At 40.0% G+C, this 26516-nt stretch overlaps 2 protein-coding genes and 1 long non-coding RNA gene across 3 annotated transcripts in view; all 3 read left to right on the forward strand.

Annotated features, from left to right (window-relative positions):
- The window catches only part of LOC109615357 (protein NLRC3-like), a 17545-nt gene extending 13914 nt beyond the window's left edge, over positions 1–3631 (forward strand). The window contains exon 6 of the mRNA XM_034295276.1: positions 3213–3631. Coding sequence (XP_034151167.1) covers positions 3213–3244 — 32 coding nt within the window. The 3' untranslated portion in view covers positions 3245–3631. The remainder of the gene's footprint in view (positions 1–3212) is intronic.
- Positions 1–26516, forward strand: part of LOC105006816 (protein NLRC3-like) — a 925414-nt gene that overhangs the window by 707382 nt on the left and 191516 nt on the right. The window lies entirely within an intron of this gene.
- LOC117595253 lies at positions 12213–17120 on the forward strand. The gene is made up of 3 exons (XR_004576435.1): positions 12213–12284; positions 16788–16889; positions 17010–17120. It is a non-coding gene; the product is annotated as an uncharacterized LOC117595253 (long non-coding RNA).

A 26516-nucleotide genomic window follows, 5' to 3' on the forward strand; every position in this document is an offset into this window, starting at 1 on the left:
GACTAGGTCTCTGGAGCCCGATCCCCCCCCCCCCCCCCGCTGCAAAAGGGTGAGCGGCTTTTATGATTTTTGGGATTCCTCAGTACAGGTACCCGGCTTAAATTTCGAACTCGGGAGGAAGGGCACTTTAGTTTGCGTTTTGGGCGCATTTATACGGGGGTTAGGGCTCCTTTTTGCGTTTGGGCGCGAGTGTGTGTCTTAGGGCACATTCTGGTATTATGTGTTTGGGCACATTTAAATTCTGCAGACCGGGCTAGGGCCTTGAACATCTCACTTACGGGCAGACGGGTCTATCGACGATGTCAGGGCACGTTGATTGAGATGGAAGTGTTAGGGCAATTATGCGTTAGGGCGCAGGTATGTGTGTTCGGAGACATTAAGTTTAAATGATTCTGGTGTGAGCAATGCGCTCACATATCATGAGATTTATGACTAAAATAGAGTTTGTTTCGGCGCGTTACTTTTTTTTTTGCTGCGTTTGATGTTGGGTAGGCGTTGTGGTGAGTTTTTGGCCAGTGTGTATGTTTCTGGTGTTTGGACTTTAGTTTCTTTGAATGTTATTAGGTTTTTCCGGGGCCTGGCGTTTTCATTTGGTTAGGGTTAGGGTTGTATGTGTGCGCGCGCCAATTGTCTTTGTTCTATATGTGATTATGGCCGGAGTCACAGGCATTTGTCAATATCTGGTTATGGTCGACTTAGTAAATGCATTTGTCCATTTTGGTATTCCCTGTGCACGAGGGTTCCGACTGGCTGCATTGTGTGTGGAATATTTGTGTATTGGTTCGAGATTGTTGTTAGCCTGGAAGTGTTGCCTTGCCAGGTTTTGCTTTTTTGGTTGTATAATGGGGTGACCGCATTTATTGCGTCGTTGATATGGTTATTATGCGAGGCCTTCTAGTGCTGGTGGCTGGAGCACGAATTTCGTTTTGTATTAATTGTATCTTAATTCTAATTTAAAATTTTTAGTATGAAAATTAGTTATTAATCCTTATGAAATGTGCATTTCTCTCCGGCGCGTTCTGCGAAGATCGCGGGTCATCTTTGCAGCCGACACAAAAAAAACATTTGTTTATTAATAACCAATAAAAACGTCTCATTGAAATATTTTACATATTCATAATCATTACTTTTGCTGGTTCTTTGAGACATCTCTTAGGTGCCGTTTACATGAACGCGTCACCACTCCATCAGAACCGAAAACATAGAGAGAGCTCTTCATATGTAAACTAGGCTATTTGATTGGACAGCCTCTCCCTCCCCTAGACACCATTTGCTGCACACAATAGGCTCACACATGGTGCATTTTAAATTAATAAATAATAATGAATACAAATATATATATTATTTTTTCTCTGATTTTGAAAACTCTTCGCGATCAAGTTAAAAGGCATCCAAGATCGACTTGTCGACTGCGATCGACGGGTTGGTGACTCGTGCACTAATGGTTCCGTTCAAGTTTTCTGCCTGTCCTCACCTGTGGTAATTTCCCCTACATTAGTACGTTTAGTTTTGGGTTAATCAAACATTAAGTGCAAGCTAGCTTTCTTTTCCTTTCAATAGCTTCATGTCGAAATGTATGATTTTGCAACCTACTTGTAGTAAGGGTGGAGACCTGAAGTCATCCAACATTGTTAATTGCTAGAACAATCTTGATGTCGTTGCATGAAAGTAGCGATTTTTGACTGATCACCACTATTTTGAATAACCTGGACATCAATCTAAGTTGAGAAAATTCCCTAGACTGGTACAATTGTTTTATTTTTATTTTCTTTGTGGGTGTTTTTATCATTTTCACATTTGTTTCCGTTAGAATATTAGATTCCTCCCAAATATCGATTTTCTTTTCATGTCCGTCCTGTAATGGTTATGCTTTCACGCTTGGTGTCATTTTCTGGTATTTAAAGAGTTACATGAAGAATGGAGTTCTTCTGAAATTGTATACAAAGTCTAACATGGTTATGGTTGAGTAGAATATATCTTACCATTTTGAAACGGTTTAGCTAAGAAATAACTAATTTGATGGGATGAATAAGTGACAGTGTTACTGTTCAGTTTATTTGATATTAAAATGATTACTTCTAATCAAATCTCATGCATTATGGATTAAGTGGGTTAAAACGTGCAGGGAGCACATTTTGTTATTCCTTACATGTTTACTAAGTTTGGTTATGTTTTAATTGATACTGAGAAAGTAATTCTGCATAAAGAGAGGTACAGACCCCCTGGAGTGCTCAACTCCCTCACACAAACACCAGTCTGTGGTATGGGTGGCTGTATGAAATGTTTTGTTGACATGTTTTAACTTTTTAGAAGAGAAACAGACTTACTGGTGACATTATCAAATTGGGTATTCTAATTCTAATTCAATTTCTGTCTTAGTAGGCAATCATTGGAATGTTAATGGTTAACAGATGTTTCTGTGAGGTGAATGATGAGACAAAAATGTTTGTATACTATTGTCTGGCCTCAAGATAACACTACTCTGTCCTATGAGATTGGATTCATCCTTAGGTTAGTAGACCACCCCCCCACTCCAGGGAGAGCCCTGGAGAGATGGGCTGGTCATGATTTATGACAGGATTACAGAGTGTCTTTGATGTTCTAGGATAATAATAAGAGACTTAGAGAAGTTCACACTGAGTTTCATCTTGTAGAGAAAATTGGCTAAATAAAAGTTATGTTAGCTGACCTTCAACATGGTGCGACATATTTTGATTTGCAATAAGGGATTTGATCATTTATGTGAAACAATGGGGAATTTGATTGTAGTTCCGATACAACACAATCAGATGTAAATTATATAGCAAATGAGATCTGGTTGGATGGTGAACTGGAATTGTCCATGAACTACTCTTAGAGTGATTCTTCAATGTAAACAAACTATCTTAACTGATGAGTAATTAAAATACAGTGATGAGAAATGAGAAATTGTGTTCTTCTGTTCTTAGAAAAGAGTGAAATTGTTATTTTGCTACACTAGCAGAACAGAAGCACCAGAAATGTTATTGTTTTAATGATACTGTTACTGATTACAATTGTTATAATGTATTTAGACAAAAGAAGTAGAGAGACATTGGAAATATAGGGTTTGAGTGTTTGATAGTGTGTGGTTATAATGCATCAGCGAGATGCAACACGCTAATATAATGGACATATGGGATGTTGTACTGTGCTGTTGCAACTAATTTTCTCAAGGATAATTCACTCTTCAGGTACAGGACACTTGAAAGCGATTCAGCGATAGAGGACTGGTTGGTGCCCAGAGAGTTTGGCTTAAAAGGACAACTGTGAGGTGGCTGAGATGAGAAGGATCTCACAGACACAGACTGTTCTATAGCTATGAGCAGACTCTACCCTGGGGGCGCCGCACATCTACAGTGATGTTTGGTTCCTGAGCTGGACTAATTTTAGTCCTGACGATTCTGCCATGATATGGAGAAGGCAACCTCCAACCGAGAGGATGGAGGCGAAGGAAAGCTCCGGTTCTGAACAACGTTAACCAGGGTGCGGAAAGACCAACTGCACAACATAATGCCATGCTGATTGGATCCATACCAGGTACGTCTCATCTGCTGTCCAGGTAGCTGAGAGAGGAACCTGGGGTCGACGACACGCTACAGGAGGGCTTCGGTGTTTAAAGGTTAGACACAGTGAATTGAAGTCACTGAAGGGAAAAGTGAATTTTCTGGTGCTAGTAACCATTACTTTCCGACCCGGTCTCAGATTCTCCTGACCTGGCTGATAAAGCAGCTAGAATGAAGACAACTAGAAGCTGCGCCATGATAACCTACATTTGAGCTATGAAGGACAACACTTTGCCTGCCAAGAAATGGTTCATAACTGACTGTCTGATGTTTGCAGGAGCAGAACATTTGTGATGAATTTGGAAGTACATCTAATTGGAACCATGGAGAGGACTTTTCAGTGAATTGAGTAATTGGATGTATTCAGTGATAGGTGTTTACACATCCACGTGTCGTTGCCACATACCCCATACTGTCAATATATGTGTCACTTGAATTCATTCATTTGACCATGATTTTAATATAAAAGGTTTGGCTGTACTATGTTATAATTCTGTATAATGACAATGTGTGATCTTGGAGTTAATACGAAGGTAAAGGTCTAGAAGCATGTAAATGAGGATCCAGACATTGTTCCATTCTCTAATCATTAAGGGTAATGATATTGACTGGGTCATGTTGTTTAAGAGGACTGTTCTATTGCAGTCTATATCTAATGAGTGAACTGTTTAAGGTTTGATACCAAGGTTTGACATGGTATCAAGAGGATGGATTGTTGTGGAAATTCATGAACTGATGTATGTACTGATGTACTAGTTTAAAGATACTGAGTCCCCATGTTTGGATAAGAAAAGGAATGTGGTAGAGAGGGATCTGGTATTGTTTGGGGGGGCATCCTTGACCGGCACCAGCGGATTAGAGGGTTTACTCGTAAATTTGTATAACCCTTTAGTTTCTATCTGTTGTTTGTCCAGACGCTGTGAGTCCTCCTCAAGAGTTGAGAAAGTTACCCATGTGGGGTAACAGCCCGCCCTTTGGGTAAAACCTGACACAAGACAGATGGGCAACAACTTACCACACCCCTTTTATCTGTGATAAATACTGTTGAATGCTTCATGTACTAATTTAGAGACTCCTTTCACGATTATGTTTGTAAGCATTTGACGCGTCTCTCTTATTTGCAAATAATTTAATAAAATAGTTAACTCATGCCTATTGAATTTTGTCTCTGTTTATTACTCCTTAAGAGTGTCGATCGATGGAATTACAATCACACCTGCTTCCCAGGAGAGACTCATTTTAGAGGCCGTTGTCACTAAAATGAGTCTCTCTCCAGACAGACAGACACACACAAACCTGAAACAGACACACACACATAACTAAGATATTCTCTAATATTTAAAGAGCTTTTAATACCAGATTGTGTTAATCTATTTTAACATGCAAAGGTTGTCATTGAATCTAAGATTATTTGAGAAGTTGTATGTTACTACTGTCATTCTAATTTTTTTCCTACAGGTCAAACTCACCTGAGGCTCCAACGAGAAATGAAGACTAAACTGAAAAAGAAGTATCAAATGCTGTGTGAAAAACCAAACTCTATTAAAGGACATATACACAGAACTCTACATTACAGAGGGTGGAAGTAAAGGACTTAATGAAGAACATGAAGTCAGACAGATCGAGATGGCGTCCAAGAGACAAACCACACCAGAGACACCAATAAAATACAACAACATCTTCAAGCCAATGAAACAACGTCCAAATAAAGTTTTGAGGGGGAACTTGACTAAAGGAATCGCTGGCATTGGAAAAACAGTCTGTGTGCAGAAGGTCATCCTTGACTGGGCAGAGGGAAAAGCAAATCAGGATGTTCATTTAATATTTCCTCTTCCTTTCCATGACCCTGAACTGAAAAAGGACCAATATAGTCTGATGCTACTTCTTACCCACTACTTTCCAGAACTGAAAACAAATGACAGAATTGAAGATGGTTTAACCAAAACGGTTTTCATTTTTGATGGTCTGGATGAGTGTCGACTTCCTCTAGACTTTAAAAACAATAAGAAGTGCTGTGATGTCACCGAACCAACCTCAGTGGACGTGTTGCTGACAAACCTTATCGAGGGGAATCTGCTTCCCTCTGCTCTCCTCTGGATAACCACACGACCTGCAGCAGCCAATCGGATCCCTCCTGAGTGTGTTGACCAAGTCACAGAGATACGGGGGTTCAATGAGCCACAGAAAGAGGAGTACTTCAGGAAGAAAATCACAGACCAGAATCTGGCCAATAAAATCATCAAGCACATAAAAACATCCAGAAGCCTCCACATCATGTGTCACATACCAGTCTTTTGTTGGATATCAGCCACTGTCCTTGAGTCGATGCTGAATGAAGCAAAGAAAGATGAAATCCCCAAAACTCTGACTCAGATGTACGAACACTTCCTGCTCATCCAAACCAGTATGAAAAACAAAAAGTACAACAAATCCACAGACACAAATCCAAAGGAACTGTCTCAGTCAGACAAAGACATGATCCTGAAGTTGTCAAAGCTGGCTTTCCAACAGCTTCAGAAGGGCAACCTGATCTTCTATGAGGAGGACCTGAGACAGTGTGGCATTGTGGTCTCAGAGGCATCAGAGTACTCAGCACTGTGTACAGAGATCTTTATAGAAGAATCTGGGCTTTATCAAGAAAAGGTCTTTAGCTTTGTTCATCTGAGCATTCAGGAGTTTCTAGCAGCAGTACATGCTCTAGAATCTTGTCTGGGTAAGGACTCACATTGGTATTATTATGAGCAAATGTTTACATCAGACTGGTTACCTGACTTACACTGGAGAGCAGACAGGTTATCTGACTTACACAGGAGAGCAGTAGAACAGGCCTTGAAGAGTAAGAATGGACACCTGGACCTGTTCCTCCGCTTCCTTTTGAATCTCTCACTGGAGTCCAATCAGAATCTCTTACAAGGTCTTCTGACACAGACAGGAAGTACAACACAGAGTAATGAGGAAACAGTTAAAAGAACAGTAAAGTACCTGTCAGAGATGATCAAGAAAGTATCCTCACCAGAAGGATCATCAACTTGTTCCACTGTCTGAATGAACTTGGTGCCAACTGTCTAGTTGAAGAGATTCAAACCTCCCTACGATCAGGGACTCTTTCAGAAACAAAACTTGAACCTCACCAATGTTCAGCTCTGGCCTACCTGTTACTGATGTCAGAGGAGGTACTGGAGGAGTTTGACATGAAGACATACAAGACATCAGAGGAAGGTTATCAGAGGTTGCTGCCGGTAGTGAAAACCTGTAGAGAGCAATGTAAGTTCTGGTAATGTTTTGATGTATACAGAATTATTATGCTTAAGGCTTTGTACATCTAATATATCATCTCCTGTTCCCAGACTGGATGACTGTAACCTCAGATCTTATTGCTTTAAAATTTTAAAGCAATAATAATGGAACATTTACTTTATCAGTTAATTAACTTCAAATGCACATATTTCTTTACATATGTTTTTATCTAGGAGATGCTCTTATCCAGTGGGATTTACAGTAAAACACACACAATCTTGTTTTTAAGTCCATATAGTGACTGGAAACTCAGAAATCCATGTTCCTTATTCTCTAATCCTAAACCGATTTCTAACCTAACTCTTTCCTTATACTAACTCCACCCCTAAACTCAGTTAACTAACATTTATGCCTTAAATAAACTTCTCTCTATAACCTAACACTAAACACTAAATCTAACTCCTAGAACTAAAAGTAATCAAAATTCTGAGAGTATACAAAATGTTTACTACAAACCAAACCCCTGAGCCGGAAATCGAATCTTCCATAGTGGGGACCTACCGTTAACCTTTTGGGGAACCCTATACAACAGGGGCCACATTCAGAAAATATTTTAAGACTCAAAAGTACTTCCTTACTTGCTGATTTAGGAGGAACTGTTAAAAACAATGGGCATGTCAGTCCTAATTTTAGGACTTTTACATTTTTGGCTTAAGAGTATTTTACTAAGCATTTTAATGCTAAAGCCAGCTCCTAAATCTGTGAAAGGTTATGGGTAGTCAAGAGATCTCCTAAGTCAGTAAGACCAACCCACAAACAATCCCAAAAGGGCTACTGGCAATCCGCCTCGTAATCAGGACAAGATTTTAGAAACATTTCATGATACTGAGCTTTTAAAAAGGAATTGTCTTAATTGAGAGGGTATTATGATCATAGTAGAGCCAGTCAGGGATGAAATCACTTCACCAACAAACAGAAACATCTTAATAACACCAGAGATAAAGGTTGTGACAACTCAGATCTACTTGGCCACAGGGAAAATGCAGCTATGCAGCACAGATGAACTACGTATATCTCAGTCCTCTTGTCAGTAGAATATTACATTAAACAATAAATGACCTCTCCAGACCCCATATCGTCTAAAAAATCTTTCAGTTTCCTCTTGATGTTCGCCAACTACAAAGAAACGAAGGTGACTTCATGGCCATAGCTGGACCACCTGGTGTAGTTGGTGCTATGAGACACATTGCACATTGGGACACATTGCACAAATTATTGCACCATCAAAAGATGAACGAGCATTTGTTTATTAATTAGATGAACATATCATGACTAGTCAGTATATCATTTTTGGTTTCATGTTTAATCAGTAACACTTGGCCTACATTTTTATTTCAATATGGCAACATGAGGGACGTGGAACGTCACCTCGCTGGCGGGGAAGGAGCCTGAGATCGTGCGTGAGGTTGAGAGGTTCCGATTAGAGGTAGTCGGGATCACCTCTACGCACGGCTTGGGCTCCGGAACCACACTCCTTGAGAGAGGATGGACTCTTCACCACTCTGGAGTTGCCCATGGTGAGAGGCGGCGGGCTGGTGTGGGTTTGCTTATAGCTCCCCAGCTCTGCCGCCATGTGTTGGAGTTTACCCCGGTGAACGAGAGGGTCGTTTCCCTGCGCCTACGGGTCGGGGATAGGTCTCTCACTGTTGTTTGTGCCTACGGGCCGAACGGCAGTGCAGAGTACCCAAGCTTCTTGGAGTCTCTGGGAGGGGTGCTGGAAAGTGCTCCGACTGGGGACTCTATTGTTCTACTGGGGGACTCGCGGGGGCAGCAGTCTAAGCAGGGATGCCCAGACTTCCCTCTCCCCAGACACTTCCTCCAGCTCTTCCGGGGGGACACCGAGGCGTTCCCAGGCCAGCCGGGAGACATAGTCCCTCCAGCGTGTCCTAGGTCTTCCCCGGGGTCTCCTCCCGGTGGGACAGGACCGGAACACCTTCCCAGGAAGGCGTTCCGGAGGCATCCGAAACAGATGCCCAAGCCACCTCAGCTGACCCCTCTCGATGTGGAGGAGCAGCGGCTCTACTCTGAGCTCCTCCCGGGTGACCGAGCTTCTCACCCTATCTCTAAGGGATCGCCCAGCCACCCTGCGGAGAAAGCTCATTTCGGCCGCCTGTATCCGGGATCTTGTCCTTTCGGTCATGACCCAAAGCTCATGACCATAGGTGAGAGTAGGAACGTAGATTGACTGGTAAATCGAGAGCTTCGCCTTGCGGCTCAGCTCTTTCTTCACCACGACAGACCGATACATCGACCGCATTACTGCAGAAGCTGCACCGATCCGTCTGTCAATCTCCCGTTCCATCCTTCCCTCACTTGTGAACAGGACCCATAGATACTTAAACTCCTCCACTTGAGGCAGGCACTCTCCACCAACCTGAAGTGGGCAAGCCACCGTTTTCCGACTGAGGACCATGGCCTCGGATTTGGAGGTACTGATTTTCATCCCCACCGCTTCACACTCGGCTGCAAACCGTCCAAGTGCATGCTTGTAATTTGTGATCTGCACATTTGCAATAATTTAGAAGCAATTCTGTTTCCATAAAGATGCGCTTCACGCGAGGCAACGGGCACGCATCGCACGTCCGTAATAGTTTTTCTTGCAGGTGCTGTAGGTTTTTTGGAGATTACTTGACGCTTGATGGATTTTCAATGTTAGTTTGAGTTACTGCAACTGCTAGCGAAGACACATGCCTCAAACCAAGCCAACGAGTGACACTAATATATTGTCCCTTACACAATAGCCTGGTTATTATAAGTGAGATAATCTACGCTGTTTACACCCTTGTTTGAGAATGTCAAATCAACAGCATTTGCAGTATTTATCAAAGAATGAATAGTTTTTCCTGTATGAGTCAATATGTATTTCATATCCATTGAGTTACATTGTGGCCAATTGTATGGAAGGAGTAAAATGCCAGCAACAATTGCAAATACACAGTGCCCCTTGATATTTTTTTTTTTGCATATAATCACAATATCCACTCTCCTGAACATTTCCTACAATGCATTCACTGCGGCGTATAGAATAGTTTTTTTCTGTATGGGAAAATATGTATTTCATATCCATTGAGTTACATTGTGGCCATTTGTATGGAAGGAGTAAAATGCCAGAAACGATTGCAAATGCACGGTGCCCGTTGATTTTTTTTGCTTATAATAACTCTATAGAGTCTCCTGAACATTTCCTGCAATACATTCACTGTGGCGTATTGAATTTTTTTTTTGTATGAGTCAATGTGTATTTCATATCCATTGAGCTACATTGTGGCCAATGATATGAGTGCAGTAAAATGCCAGCAACAATTACATATAATCATTCTATAGAGTCTCCTGAACATTTCCTACAATACATTCACTACGGCATATAGAATAGTTTTATTTTTTTGTATAGGACTATATGTATTTCATATCCATTGAGTTACATTGTGGAAAAAGAGTGTGTGAAAAATTTTGTGTTGCTTGATGTAGCACACAATTCCCCATGATTAGACAGGTTTGTCTTACTCTACACACTCTCCTGAACATTTCCTACATTGCTTTCACTGGAATATTCAATAGTTTATGAGCTATGAGGCAATATGTATTCAATATTCTGTCATTGGCATTGTCTGAATTTTGCCCTTGGAACGTGTTTTAATACCCACTTTTTATTGAAATTACTTTTAAATATGATCATATGAATTGTTGTCAATGTTTTGAGGTACATTTTCTTGAACAATTAATAAACTCAATTTATGTCAGTTTTGAAGTAATATGTTGGTCTCTTTTATTTTGGAAATATCCAGATTTTTGTGACCCGGAAGTGTTTCTTTAATGTTGCTCACAAGATTGTCTAAAATCGAAATTAGCGTCATGCTGGCAACATTAGAGATTCCGTAGCAACAATAAGAATTCCGGTTTTCGGATTTTGCCTTCAAAATAGAAGTCCGCGGTAAAACGCGATTTCGCGATTTTAATAATATTAAATGTATAGATTTTTACACTTTGCTTAGTGTATATTGTAAAAATGTACTCTATTAAATGGAGACTGTATAGAATAATTATATGCAAAGAAATCAAGGGGCACTATGTATTTGCAATTGTTGCTGGCATTTTACTCCACCCATCCTAGATCCTATTGGCCACAATGTAACTCAATTGATATGAAATATATATTGGCCTATAAAAAAAAAACTGTTCTATACGCCGCGTTGAATGTATTGTAGGAAATGTTCAGGAGACTCTATAGAATGATTATATGCAAAGAAATCAAGGGGCACTCTGTATTTGCAATTGTTGCTGGTGTTTTACTGCGCTCATTCCATTGGCCACAATGCAACTCAATGCATATGAAATACATATTGGCCTATAAAAAAATATATATTCTACACGCCGCGGTGAATGTATTGTAGGAAATGTCAAGGAAGGTGGATAGAGTAATTATATGCAAAGAAATCAAGGGGCACTCTGTATTTGCAATTGTTGCTGGTGTTTTACTCCGCCCACCCCATTGGCCACAATGCAACTCAATGGATATGAAATACATATTGGCCTATAAAAAAAAAACGATTCTACACACCACGGTGAATGTATTGTAGGAAATGTTCAGGAGACTCTATAGAATGATTATATGCAAAAACTCTGTGAAAAACTCTCCTGAACATTTTCTACAATACATTCACCGCGGCGTGTAGAATATATTTTTTTTTATAGGCCAATATGTATTTCATATGCATTGAGTTGCATTGTGGCCAATGGAATGAGCGCAGTAAAACACCAGCAACAATTGCAAATACAGAGTGCCCCTTGATTTCTTTGCATATAATCATTCTATAGAGTCTCCTGAACATTTCCTACAATACATTCACCGCGGCGTATATAATAGTTTTTTCTGTATGAGTCAATATGTATTTCATATCCATTAAGTTACATGGTGGAAAAAGAGGGTGTGGAAATATTGTGTTGCTAGATGTAGCACACTGTTCCCCATGATTAGACAGGTTTGTCTTACTCTACACATTCTCCTGGACATTTCCTACACTGCTTTCTCTGTGGAATATTCAATAATTTATTAGTTATGAGGCAATATGTATTCCATATTCTGTCATTGGCATTGTCTGAATTTTACCCTTGGAACGTGTTTTAACACCCACTAACACCCACTTTTTATCGAAATTACTCTTAAATATGATCATATTTGAATTGTTGTCAATGTTTTGAGAGGTACGTGTTCTCAAACAATTAATAAACTCAATTTATCTCAGCTTTTAAGTAATTCGTTGGTCTCTTTTATTTTGAAAAATTCCAGATTTTCGTGACCCGGAAGTGTTTCTTTAATGTTGCTCACAAGACGCAGATAAAATCGAAAGTAAATTCTTCTTGAAACATCGGAGCAAATGACAAAAGGGAAGATACAATAGTTACGTAAGTAATATAGAACAGAAAATGATAATGAAGACCAGAAGTGAGATATTACTTGTTACTTTAATTGAGCTTTAAAAGTTAATGATGAATTAACTCCTGATATCAGCAGACGAATAAATAATGTCGTACAGGAAAATATTTCCTCATAAAACACGAGCAAAGGCACTAACGGCGCTTCCTCGTGAATGATGACCAGTCACATACTGGCGTAGACCAGGGTAAATTTGATTTTATATTTGATATGTATTTGCTCGTCAATACTTCTTCAAAAGAAATCGTACGGTCCGTGTACGTGAGTATAATTCCTTATCCCGTCAAAACGAAACAAGCAGACACAAGAAACACGCTTGATAATCCGTTATTTCGTTTTTTTACAAGAACTCAAAACCTGATTTTGACTTATTTTGATATCTCATTTTTTTCATATAAGCTATAAAACGACTTGATATTTCGATTTTTCTCTTGTGGGTGGAACTAAACGAGGAGTGTCTGTCGTTGGCCAAAGTCAAGGCTATCACTTTCAGTAAGAGACATTTCGCTACATGACAATTCGCTACAATTTAAATTAGTGAGTGTACAGCTTGTAACAGTGTAAATTCGCTGTCCCCTCAAAATAACACAACACACAACCATTAATGTCTAAACCGCATGCAACAAAAGTGAGTACACTCCTAAGTGAAAATGTCCAAATTGGGCCCAAAGTGTCAATATTTTTTGTGGTCACCATTATTTTCCAGGACTGCCTTAACCCGGGCATGGAGTTCACCAGAGCTTCACAGGTTGCTGCTGGAATCCTCTTCTACTCCTCCATGACGACATCACATTGCTGGTGGATGTTAGAGACCTTGCGCTCCTCCACCTTCCATTTGAGGATGCCCCACAGACGCTCAATAGGGTTTAGGTCTGGAGACATGCTTGGCCAGTCCATCAGCTTTACCTTCAGCTTCTTTAGCAAGGCAGTGGTCGTGTTGGAGGTGTGATTGGGGTCTGTAAAACATGGTTAAGGCAATGTGATGGCATGGGCATACATGGCTTCCAATGGCATTGGGTCACTAGTATTTATTGGTGAAGTGACAGAAGACAGAAGCCGCCAGAAGAATTCTGAAGTGTATAGGGATATGTCTGCTCAGATTCAGCCAAATTCAGCGAACTTGATTGGACTGCGCTTCACTTTACAGATGGACAACAACACAAAACATACTGCGAAAGCAACCCAGGAGTTTTGTAAGGTAAAGAAGTAGAATATTCTGCAATGGCTGAGTCAATCACCTGATCTTAACCCGATCAAGCATGCATTTCACTTGCTGAAGACAATTTAAGGCCGAAAGACCCACAAACAAACAACAACGGAAGTCAGCTGCAGTAAAGGCTTGGCAAAGCATCACGAAGGAGGAAACCCAGTGTTTGGTGATGTCCATGCGTTCCGGACCTTAAGCAGTCATTGTCTGCAAAGATTCTTGACAAAGTATTAAAAACGAAAATGTTATCTTTGACTGTGTTAATTTGTCCAATTAAATTTGAGCCCCTGTAATAAGGAGTCTGTGTGATTTCGATATCTTTCGTCAAGATATAAAAGTAGGTTAGATATAACAGTAGGTCACGTGGTTCAAGCGTAGATATAGAAAACCAAAGTATTTGCTTCGACTACATGTTGAAAAAGCGCTCTAGTCTGATTGTGTTTGTACCAGTTTTTCCAAGACCATTTGCAGAGACTGAAATACCACTTAATTGTATTTTGTTTCAGGATTAAAATAGTTTGAGAACATACAACTAAAATAAATTAATTTGAAGTGCCACTAAAAATAGTTTGAAATGTTTTGGTAACAGTCAAGAATGAGGCACTTGCGGTTTAAAAAGTGCAGTTATAATACATACACGAACAGTCATACTCACTATGGCTGCCATGGTCAGTTTGTTTGAGTAGCCATTGCGTGGTTATATCGTGGGTCATCATTAGGATGTTGATGGTTGAGAATGCTGCTTATTGCATTTACAGTGTATTTGATCTGAGCTCTATAAGTTACAAAGTAAATTAGTCAGGGTTCAACCTTAAAAATGGCCCGCTGGCCCTGGGCCAGTAGGACCTAATGTCAGGCCAGTGAATGTCTACTGGCCCGACATTATTTCCTACTGGCCGTTCGGCGCCTGTGCCCTATTATCCCATACAATTGCATTAAAATGTGTTTGTCATCTTTGTCACCTTTGCCGCTACAATATTTGTTTGTTCTGTCATTAAAATGTGTTGGTGGCGCTTCTCCCTCCACATGGTACAGTACGTCATCTTTTTGTCCAATTATATTCGATGGCTCGTCTGTTTTGACTAGTGGTAGTTCATAGTGCATTCTAGAGCAGGACCCAAACATGGCGTGTCATATAAGGCAAAGCAAACGCAATGGTTTTTGTTTTCATGGATAGAACTGGTTCCTTGAGTTGAAAACAATAATGACAAGGGACACGTACTGCCATATCTGTCATGTGCTTCTGATGAAAGCTGGTAAGACAGGGTTGTTTTTCAAGGGAACAAACAACTACAGAAATCCTGAGGGGTTTACTACAGAGGAAGTTCAACCTACTCAGATGTATTCTTCCCTGGAAGAATGCACATTTATAATGTCAGGATATGAGGAGTTTAAAGCAAGGTTAACAGCTAAATCTCACACCGTGACAGCCATCAAATCCAGTGTGGCTTGGCAGCGCATTGCCAACAGAGTAAATTCATAAGAGCTGTACTCTTGTCATATGTTCTCTATTTTGTCTTACGGAGTCATCTTTTATTTGTAGTATGATTGAGATGTGGAGTAAGAGTAAACTTGTCCTATCTAAATATGTGAACAATACTAAGATTATTCAATTATGGCCTACACAATGGGCTACATCTCTGAAATTGACCCTTTGCTCACTGTTAATGGTTTAAGATATAGGCTAATCCATAAAGCATCTAGGTTGTAGGGCTACCTGTATGTATTTAAAGATCAAAAACCTGAACATGAATGCTGTGAAATTACTTCCTATTCACATAACCCCATCATGTTCTCCCAGGGGAGCTCTAATTGGTATATGTGTACGGTCAATCACCCTCTGGATTCCTTTAGGGAAGAAACAAGTTTTGTATATAGCCTAGGCCCAGTCTTTTTTTAGCAAATTATTTGCGATTGCATAAAAAACGGATCTTTAGAACACTTAAATGGCGAGGGAACACAAAAAATGCATCAAGCAGTTTGGTGAGAGCAAAAGTACCACCTTGAGGACTGCACGGCATAAATGGTGCATTCCATTTACTTGGAACTGGGAGTGACGTCACACCTGAGTAACCCAAGTTGATTGCCGTCCATTGTCGGAAAATAAGATGGACGCCCCCATTAAAGCCTTAGTTGTGCTCGCCCTTTCGGAGTATATACAATGTTTTTCATTGTATTTCATTGTGCAGAAAACTATTTTGACCGCAAAAAATCTCAAAGCAATGAACACGTCTTTTCAACAGTAAGGGCATTACTTCGGCAAGTGGCATTAGACACGTCTGGCCTTAGAAACAGGCAAAGATACGGAATTCCCTCAGATGAGAATCAATTTCTTTATTAGAAAACACAATCGTGGAAAACTAGTGGAGTTAAACGGTCTCTAAACACCCTCGCCCTGCAGAGTGAGCCTCTCACAATCCTTGCAGCAATGTTGATTGGGTCTTCCAAAGGTGCCGGCCTTTTTGTGGGTGGGAGGGTATTTCTTATGTTGCATATTCAGAGATGCAGCATAAGTGGCCATGACAGCAAGTCTCAGGTAAAACGTATTCCCCTTTTGTAGTACGGGTTAATTGGGAAGTTACTTCGAGCTGCCTCGCTTCGTAGTACACCCTGCAACACGTCGCTGCAGGGACTTAAGAGGGGTGTACATTAATGAGGTGGCACGTAGCTGAATTTAAAAACTCATTATGACCACCTATCATGTTGTGAAGAGGGAAAAACCATTCATGGACTGAATACAGATAGAGAAACAATACGTACATGGCTTGTCGACAGTGTCATGTTAAGTACGCCTGCCTAAGCGCTTGCTAGCAGTGACACACAAGAAGCCAGTCAACCAAATAGTGAGAGTACTATATTACGCCATATTTATGTAACTGTAAATATATTACCTACATTTTCATGCTTTAATGTCACATCAAATGCAAGTTTTTTTTCATGAAAAGATAATGATAAATAATATTAGCAATAATGTTTTGCTAACTATTAAAAAGCTATTTAAAAAAATATTAAAGTATGTTGCATCGTATGTATATAAACAGCAATTGCTTGTATCAGTTCTCATGTCTCGCATCACATTTGGTCTCTGTTATTAGTAGAACATTTAATAATAGAAAAGGAAAATGAAAAATGAGTTATTCTCTCCATGTTGGTTTTTTGTTGGTTTACTCAAGTCAATGTGTCATTATTTCAGCTTGTGTCTGACCTAGATATTGTGTCTCTGTACAGTCTTGATTCAGGAAGTGTTTCCATGATGTGTTTACAGGTCTAAGTGGAGATTGGAGGAGAGGGTCTAAGCCTCTAAAATTTGTCTCTCTGAGATGAGTACTTCCTCTAAAAGTAGTTTGTCTTCAAAGATGAAGAAGAGGTACCTTTCTTCTAAAATTATACTCTGTGAAATATGACAGCAAAGCCAAGATGTGAGGTCAAAATGTAAACCCCCATCAGGGTTCAGTGTAAATAAATGTTTGTCTCTATTATTTTGAAGCCCAATTCAGCGGAAGAGACCAGCCTCCCCTGGACCCAGCTGTGTGTCTATGAAGAGTGACAATTCTATGGATCTTCCTTTAAACCTCAGAGAGGGAGACTTTTCTACTGAACAAAGGTAAGAATTCTCAACTTTGTCTCTTATTTGTTTATCTGGTTCCTCATTATCATGACAACAGGTAGGATCATGAGGTGTTCTGAGGCACGATGCGTAGTAACATTTATGAGAAATACCACAACGTATGGTGTCATCTTTATTAAGATGCATTAAATGAAGCTGGTAAAATACATTTTATTAATAAACCCACCAAAGTTAAAATAGGTTTGATTTATTGTTACTCTTTTGCATTATGGGCATTATTTTTTATGTAAAATATTCCTGTTTATTTTATTTATTTTGTATTTCCGATGCTGCCAATCAGTTTGTCCAGAGATCGTGAGCTGCTTTTGATTCTTATTTGGTGATTGATGTTGATCTTGTCAGAGCCAGTAAAGGGAAGCACTGAGTCTAGTGGCTGCTTCACATTTTATTTCAAACACTAAATTGTAGATGTTTTGTCCACAGAGACCGACCTGAAATATCCCTGTCTGAAATTCTCAGTGGTCAACCTGTCCAGTGTCCTCAAAAAGACCTGTCCTCGATATTCAGTGTATGTGGTTCTGTTATGTACATTTGTTTCTTTTTACCACGAGTAAATTTAATCTGTCAATTATTCATAAATGTGTTAATATTGTATTGATATTTCATTAACTTTGATTCAGTCTGATGTGAACTTTTGCATCCTGCCTCTTTCAGGTACTAGAACAGAATATCATTACATTTGTGAAGAAAGAGTTAAAGAGGTTTAAGACAATGCTGAGTTCAGATCTCCCAGAAGGATTTAAGAGTCAGAGGGAGGATGACAAAGGTGTGGACCCCGAAGATAAGAAGCAGGAGCGCAGTGCCAAAGAGGGGACTCTGAAGATCACACTGCATTTCCTGAGGCACATGAAACAGAAAGAGCTTGCTGACACACTGGAGAAAAGTATGAGTTTTCTGTTACTGTTTATTATTCCAAATTATATTATAGTGACCTTGAGACCACGAATAACAAGCTCTTCTGTGTTGAAAACCTTAACATACAAGAAAGAGAAGAAACATATATCTTACAATACTGTCATTCTGTCATTCTCTGTGTTTATTAATTCATACAACATTGTAGGCATTTCAAGAGACCTAATGAATATAATCTGTGTTATTTCTTCATTCAGATGAGCTTGCTGTGAATTGCCAACATGATCTCAAATCTAACCTGAAGAAGACGTTTCAGTGCTTATTTGAGGGTATCGCTAAACAGGGGAACCCAACACTTCTCAATAAGATCTACACAGAGCTCTACATCACAGAGGGTGGAAGTGGAGGAGTCAATAATGAACATGAGGTGAGACAGATTGAGACAACAAATAAACAAGCAAGACCAGAGACAGCAATCAAATGTAACAACATCTTCAAGCCCTTACCTGGACAAGACAAACCTATCAGAACTGTGCTGACAAATGGTGTTGCTGGAATTGGAAAAACAGTCTCTGTGCAGAAGTTCATTCTGGACTGGGCTGAAGGAAAAGCCAATCAGGAAGTCCAATTTGTATTTCCTCTCCCTTTTAGGGAGTTGAATTTGATGAAAGGGAAAGAACTCAGTTTGATTCATCTCGTCAATCATTTCTCAATTGAAACCAAAAAAGCAAGAATTTCCAACTACAACAAATATAAAGTTCTGTTCATTTTTGATGGTCTGGATGAGTGCCGACTGCCCCTTGACTTCAAAAACAACAAGAACTGTTGTGATGTCACAGAGACAACCTCGGTGGACATTCTGCTAACAAACCTCATCAAGGGAAATCTGCTTCCCTCTGCTCTCCTCTGGATAACTACCAGACCTGCAGCAGCCAATCAGATCCCTTCCAAGTGGGTTGACCTGGTGACAGAGGTGAGAGGGTTCAATGACTCACAGAAAGAGGAGTACTTCAGGAAGAGATTCAGTGATGAGGACCTGGCCAGCAGAATCATCTCACACATAAAGACATCAAGGAGCCTCCACATCATGTGTCACATACCAGTCTTCTGCTGGATCGTTGCTACAATCCTTGAGTACATGTTGACTACAGATGATAAAGTTGATCTGCCCAAGACACTAACAGACATGTACTCACACTTCCTTGTGTTCCAGTCCACACACAGAAATGTAAAGTATGATGGGAAAAAAGAGACTGATCCACATTGGAATAAAGAGAGCATTGTGACACTGGGAAAACTGGCTTTTCAACAGCTACAGAAAGGCAATCTGATTTTCTATGAAGAAGACCTGAAAGAGTGTGACATTGATATCAATGAAGCATCAGTGTACTCAGGAGTCTGTACACAGATCTTTAAAGAGGAATGTGGGCTGAACCAGGACAAGGTGTTCTGCTTTGTCCATCTGAGTATTCAGGAGTTTCTAGCTGCTGTATATGTGTTTCTCTCATTCATCAACAATTATGTGAATCTAATGGATGAACCACAATCAACTGACAGGATCGTTTCAGTTAAGTTCAGAGACCAGTCTGAAGTCCCATTCTACAAGACTGCTGTGGATAAAGCCTTCCAGAGTAAGACTGGACACCTGGACCTTTTCCTCCGCTTCCTTCTGGGTCTCTCACTGGAGTCAAATCAGAAGCATTTACGAGGTCTTCTGACAAAGACCAGAACCAGCTCACAGAGTCATAAAGAAACAATCAAGTACATCAAAGAGAAGATCAGGGAGAATCCCTCTTCAGAGAGGTGCATCAATCTGTTCCACTGTCTGAATGAACTGAATGACCGTTCTCTAGTGGAGGAGATCCAAAGATACCTGAGTTCAGGAAGTCTCTCCAGAGAAGAACTGTCACCCGCACAGTGGTCAGCTCTGGCCTTTGTGTTACTGACTTCAGAAGAGGAGATTGATGTGTTTGAACTGAAGAAATATTCCACATCAGAGGAAGGTCTTCTGGGACTGCTGCCAGTGATCAAAACCTGCAGAACTGCTCTGTAAGTACAGTCATGCAGTTATTCCCTAGACTTCATGAGAATCATTCTAATGTTATTCTGAACTATTGTTCTGTTTGTGACATCATGATATTCTCACTCCAGACTGTCAGGTTGTGGAATCACTGAGAAAGGCTGTGCTTCTCTGGTCTCTGCTCTGAAGTCAAACCCCTCACACCTGAAAGAACTGGATCTGAGTAACAATGACCTGAAGGATACAGGAGTGGAGAAACTCTCTGCTCTGCTGAAGGATCCACAATGTAGACTAGAGACTCTGAGGTGAGTATTAATAAACTACAACACAAATGACAATGGGGAATGTGAGGATTGTGTTACCCTGAAACACCCATGTATCAGATAAACACTTCCTGACTGAGTGAGCACTGTGAAAAGAATCTGAATAGCTTGGTAAAACATGCTTATAGTAAATGTCTCAATGTTTTGACTATCATGTAACTTATGTGAAGATGTTGAGAAAACAAAAGGCCATAATAGACATTTGGATATCGTGAAGCTGGGAGGGGACTAAAATGGGTAGAGAACCCCCAAAATGTTTCCTATTGACTGATTTTGATAAGTGTTCGTCACACAAGTAGGAACCTATAATTATAGCCTCACAGTGATTGTGGATGGAATCACAGAATGTAGACATACACACAGAATTTGGCATTTTACATTTCAATACTAATAACAATTACCATTGCATTTGGCCTTTTCTCAAAGTACAGTATATCTGGACTCCGACAGCAGTATCTGTGTGTTGTTCCTGAATTCTAGCTCAGTGGTTGTGGCAGTGTGTCATGTTAATCTCCATGTGGAGCTTGTTGTCACTGACTGTGCATAACGTTAAGTTAGGTCTGTGGGCCTAGTAGTGATGCATTGCTTAACTCATAACTCCGAGCCCAACTGTTATTTCCACGGTGCAGCCAGACAGTGGGTCAGAAAATAGTTTGGTAATATTAGTTATTGGTTGAATTACATTTCTGGGCCTTACAATGTTTTGTAATGATCTGCTACTTCTGAGAGAATTAGACTATAGTGTACCTCGGAAGTAAGGGTGGGACGAAATGAGAATTTCATGCCAAAATTATCATGATTTACGATTTAATCCCAATTAAAATAATATCAAAGAAGGTTTTTTATTGCATTAATACAAGAATATGTAAATCTCTACATTTATATGGTTGCCCGCTAGCAGAGCCATTCAGCTTCATTGACAATACATGGCAGAGGATGTTTAGTGGCATAGTTGCCTACAACGTGACATGTGCTCCGCTTGTAAAATAAAACAAGCAGCCTGGAACACTTCGGTGACTGGTAACAGGTTTGTCCAGTCACTCTTCTGAGGATCAGGGTTGAAAGTTTCAATTTCATTTCTTACTGGTACTGACCTGTGGGTGGCACATTTTATGTACCCTATTTGCTAACAAAAGGCCTATTTGATGTGTTAATTCTTCATAAAAACTTCATAATTCATTATAATATCTCCTCGAGATGCTGTGCACATCATGTATTGTGCAGATCATGCAGATAGCCTGTGTTAATGATATTCTATTTGTCTTTAGTCACATGTCATGTTAACAGGTTTTGTCTGCTTGCATATCTCATAGCTGCATGTCTTCTAAGATAAATATCATAGGTTTGTTTGAGCTCAACATTCTTTCAACTGGGTGATGTGACCAAAAGCTTTTTCTGTAGGCTACTAGGTTTAGTGGTTGGACTAGTACTCTTGTAAAGGAACTGAAAATAATTTGCTTATTCATTATAATTTTTGATCACAATGAATAACATAAATCACTTGACTTTGTGTGTGAGGTGATGAAAATATACTTACAGAAAGTTCATTTTAATTAAAAGTCTATAATCTGACACCCTACACACACCTTTATAACTCTACACATTTACACAGGCCAGGTAATTCGTGCCCAAGCATTATCCTATTCAACATATAAATGAAAGCGCACAAATTAACGTTGTTTGAGATGTATTTATAATACACAGACTCTTCTTGGCTCCACATTTTAATATAGGGATGCCTCAATGAAAATACAAAAATGTATCGTTAACAAGAAAGCAGACGAGTAGTTCAGCCGGCCCGCAAGTGTTGCCATCTCGAGATTTGAAGCTGGATTGTTCACATGGAAGGCTGTGTCATTAACCACTACACCACAGAGCTGTACATTTCAGAGGTGTCAGTAAAGCCTCTTGTGTGAACAATCCTATTTTGCCATTTTAACAATTAATTGACCATTCCTGAATGATATTGATACAGTTAAACTGATTAACGTTTCTTACAAATTTTACCTCCACCAAAAATAGCGTCTCTGAACTGTGTGGCGTTTGCCACTGGCAGTTTTAACAGCGTATTAACCAGTAATAAGCTTTACCAGTATCTACTAAGTTACTGGAATAGTCATAAGAATTGAGCAATTGCTAGCGAGACTGAAGATTAATTTTTCCATGCAAAAATCTGAGACTGGCCAAGCTAGAAAATAAAATGCATTCGCAACATCAATGGCCATTCATAACATCAATGCATTTGCAACATCAATCGGACAGATATTTTGGGTGTCGGATAAAAATGTCATGGATGCAGTTAGGCTTGGATATATATTTCGTGATCCGTTGAAGACCTTGACCATGAGGACCCTTTCTTGGTTGACAGTGGTGCACATTCAAATGGTTCTAAGACGTTTACTCTTTCGATTTTTTTTTTTTATTTCTCCACAATGTCATAATTGTGAGTATTTACCTTTGCGATTAGTACTGACATCATCCATTGTCCCATCTCTACTCTGAAGTAGGCTACTTTTCAGCTGGCAGGACACTCCTCTCTATCACTCTGTGTGAACCACTTTATATACACCAGTGGTTCCCAACCAGGGGGACAAGGACCATTAGAAGTACTTGTCCTATCCACAAATATACTGTGTACAAGACTATTAAATTGATAAACATTTATACTGTTAGCAAAGTCTGCACCTGTCTGTAATTGTTATTTATCTCAGACATGTTTACATGTGATAAAGATAACATGATAAATATATTTAAGCTCATTGTGTGACAGATCTTTGGCTATGTGTCAGCAGACGTTAGTTTTCCTCTTCTGTAAACAATGTAGCCTATTGACCAATGATGCCTCTAAGAGACCACTGCACATTTTCCTTTCCTTTCCAAAAAAGTAGAAAAAGGATGGTTTTGTTTGAGGAACAGAAGGATTAAAATTAAGAGACCACTGCAAATTAAACACTTCTTTTCCTCACTCAAAACTTTCCTTTTCAACTTTTTTGGAAAGGAAAGAAAAAGGTGCATTGGTCTCTTAATTTTTTCCAGAGCTGTATATTTGCATGTTCAAGGTTGGTGTGGGGTTGAGAATCTCACTTTATAATGTTGAGGATGGGAATTGCATGTTGTTGCAGGTGCAGAAACTGCTGACCCACCCACATCCCACTATTGTATATGGGTTTTGTATGGAGGTGTGACATTGAAAACAGAATAACAAAAAATAAAAAGGATTTGGGAGAAATTACATATTTTATTGGGGCTTACACAAGGAGGTTTGTGAAATCATGACTGACTTTCTGCAGGCTGTCAGGCTGTCTGGTCACAGAGGAAGGCTGTGCTTCTCTGGTCTCAGCTCTCAAGTCAAACCCCTCACATCTGAAAGAGTTGGATCTGAGCTACAATCACCCAGGAGACTCAGGAGTCAGACAGCTCTTTGCTGGACTGGAGGATCCACACTTGAGACTGGAGAAACTCAAGTATGTCCTATAGATATTTTCTCTATCTGAAATCAATAATGTGGTATAAAGTTGTCATGTTTTTTTGCATTATGAAATAATGTACTCATTTTGTGTGGCATAAACACAGTTTCAAGGTCTGGGTATACTTATTTGATATCATAATGGACATGCGTGAGGAAAACACACACTTTAGGAAAACAGTATTTATTCATTATTACTATTTCAGGATGACTGCACCATCAATGTATCAGCTGGTCTATATTTGTTTTCACTAGTGATAACCACACTGTCAATGTTTCTACTCCTGAAGTGTATTTGTGTAGCCTATGTAGTTCTATAAATGTTTGTTAATTTTTACATGCACATGGGATAATACAGCCACCTAGTACGACCCGAATATATGCACGACAGGCATCTAACTTCTTCACCGGTCATGCTCTCTACTCCTATTACTCACACACATTGCTTACACACTGAACACAGAACAGATACCAGGTCATACCAGATAATAAACATTATCTAGGCTCACCAGTATTTTAAATTACTGACATGAATAATAACTAAATAAACATCAGTGCAAAACAGGGTTTCTCCGAGATCTCAACTTAACCCAACAATTACAGCAGTGGAATGGTAACAGGAAAGTAACTATATTAACATTCTTAGCAGTCAGGCTGGCTCTCTTTCTTGTGACAATGTTCCCATAAGCAGAGAAAAGTTGTTCAACGGGAGTGGAGGTTGCAGGAACACAAGTAGGATTTATCCATCTTATCCAATGTTGGAAACTTTTTTTATTAGACTTCCACCAACAAAGGGGATTTTTTTTTTGTTTTGGAAAGAGGTTGCTCCTGAAAGTAGATCAGCTCTTCATTTTTCACCATTAGCTTATTAGCATATTCTTCAGGTTCACTGCGCCCATCACTATTACAGGACTGAGTCTGACCAAAGCAAATAAACACACATAGATTGGTAGGCTTCCTCTCCACCACTTCTTGTGGCCTCCAGTTGAAAGTTTCCTTTGGTGTCAAGAACTTATGCTTTCTGATTCTTGGGTCCAGGGCAGCTGCAATGATCTGTATGTTTGGGGCATTCTCTGAATAACACAACTCCTTTTCCCATCATGCAGCTAGACCCCACTGTTCAGTTTTAAGGTCTATGTGTTGTTTTGCCTCGCTATTTCACAACTACAGTGGGGAGGACAAGTATTTGATACACTGCCGATTTTGCAGGTTTTCCTACTTACAAAGCATGTAGAGGTATGTAATTTTTATCATAGGTACACTTCAACTGTGAGAGAAGGAATCAAAAATCCAGAAAATCACAATTGTATAATTTTTAAGTAATTCATTTGCATTTTATTGCATGACATAAGTATTTGATCACCTGCCAACCAGTAAGAATTCCGGCTCTCACAGACCTGTTAGACCTCTCCACAATGGCCAAGACCATAGAGCTGTATAAGGACATCAGGGATAAAATTGTAGGCCTGCACAAGGCTGGGATGTGCTACAGGACAATGGCCAAGCAGCTTGGTGAGAAGGCAACAACTGTTGGCGCAGTTATTAGAAAATGGTAGAAGTTCAAGATAACGGTCAATCTCCCTCGGTCTGGGGCTCCATGCAAGATCTCACATCGTGAGGCATCAATGATCATGAGGAAGGTGAGGGATCAGCCCAGAACTACATGCCAGGACCTGGTCAATGACCTGAAGAGAGCTGGGACCACAGTCTCAAAGAAAACCATTAGTAACACACTATGCCGTCATGGATTAAGGTCCCCCTGCTCAAGCCAGCACACGTCCAGGCCCGTCTGAAGTTTGCCAGTGACCATGTGGATGATCCAGAGGAGGAATGGGAGAAGGTCATGTGGTCTGATTAGACAAAAATAGAGCTTTTTGGTCTAAACTCCACTCGCTGTGTTTGGAGGAAGAAGAAGGATGAGTACAACCCCAAGAACACCATCCCAACCGTGAAGCATGGAGGTGGAAACATCATTCTTTGGGGATGCTTTTCTTCAATGGGGACAGGACGACTGTACTGTATTGAGGGGAGGATGGATGGGGCCCATGTATCACGAGATCTTGGCCAACAACCTCCTTCCCTCAGTAAGAGCATTGAGCATTGGGTCGTGGCTGGGTCTTCCAGCATGACAACGACCTGAAACACACAGCCAGGGCAACTAAGGAGTGGCTCCGTAAGAAGCATCTCAAGGTCCTGGAGTGGCCTAGCCAGTCTCCAGACCTGAACCCAATCAAAAATCTTTGGAGGGAGCTGAAAGTCCGTATTGCCCAGCGACAGCCCCAAAACCTGAAGGATCTGGAGAAGGTCTGTATGCAGGAGTGGGCCAAAATCCCTCCTGCAGTGTGTGCAAACCTGGTTAAGAACTACAGGAAACGTATGATCTATGTAATTGCAAACAAAGGTTTCTGTACCAAATATTAAGTTCGGATTTTCTGATGTATAAAATAATTATGTCATGCAATAAAATGCAAATTAATTACTTAAAAATCATATGTGAATTTCTGCAGTGTATCAAATACTTGTTCTCCCCACTGTATCATCTATCCTCAATTCCATCAACATTGTGAGTATGAATAGTTTGTTTAGTGTTATTACAGCAAATATATTTAAATGTTTGAATTAAACTTCAATGCTGAAAAACGTTAAGGGGAACACTTAAATCACACAGTCACGATGAACGAAATACATTAGAGTCATCCGAAAGC

The sequence above is a fragment of the Esox lucius genome, chromosome 11 (assembly GCF_011004845.1).
Source record: "Esox lucius isolate fEsoLuc1 chromosome 11, fEsoLuc1.pri, whole genome shotgun sequence".
NCBI classification, from domain to species: Eukaryota; Metazoa; Chordata; class Actinopteri; order Esociformes; family Esocidae; genus Esox; species Esox lucius.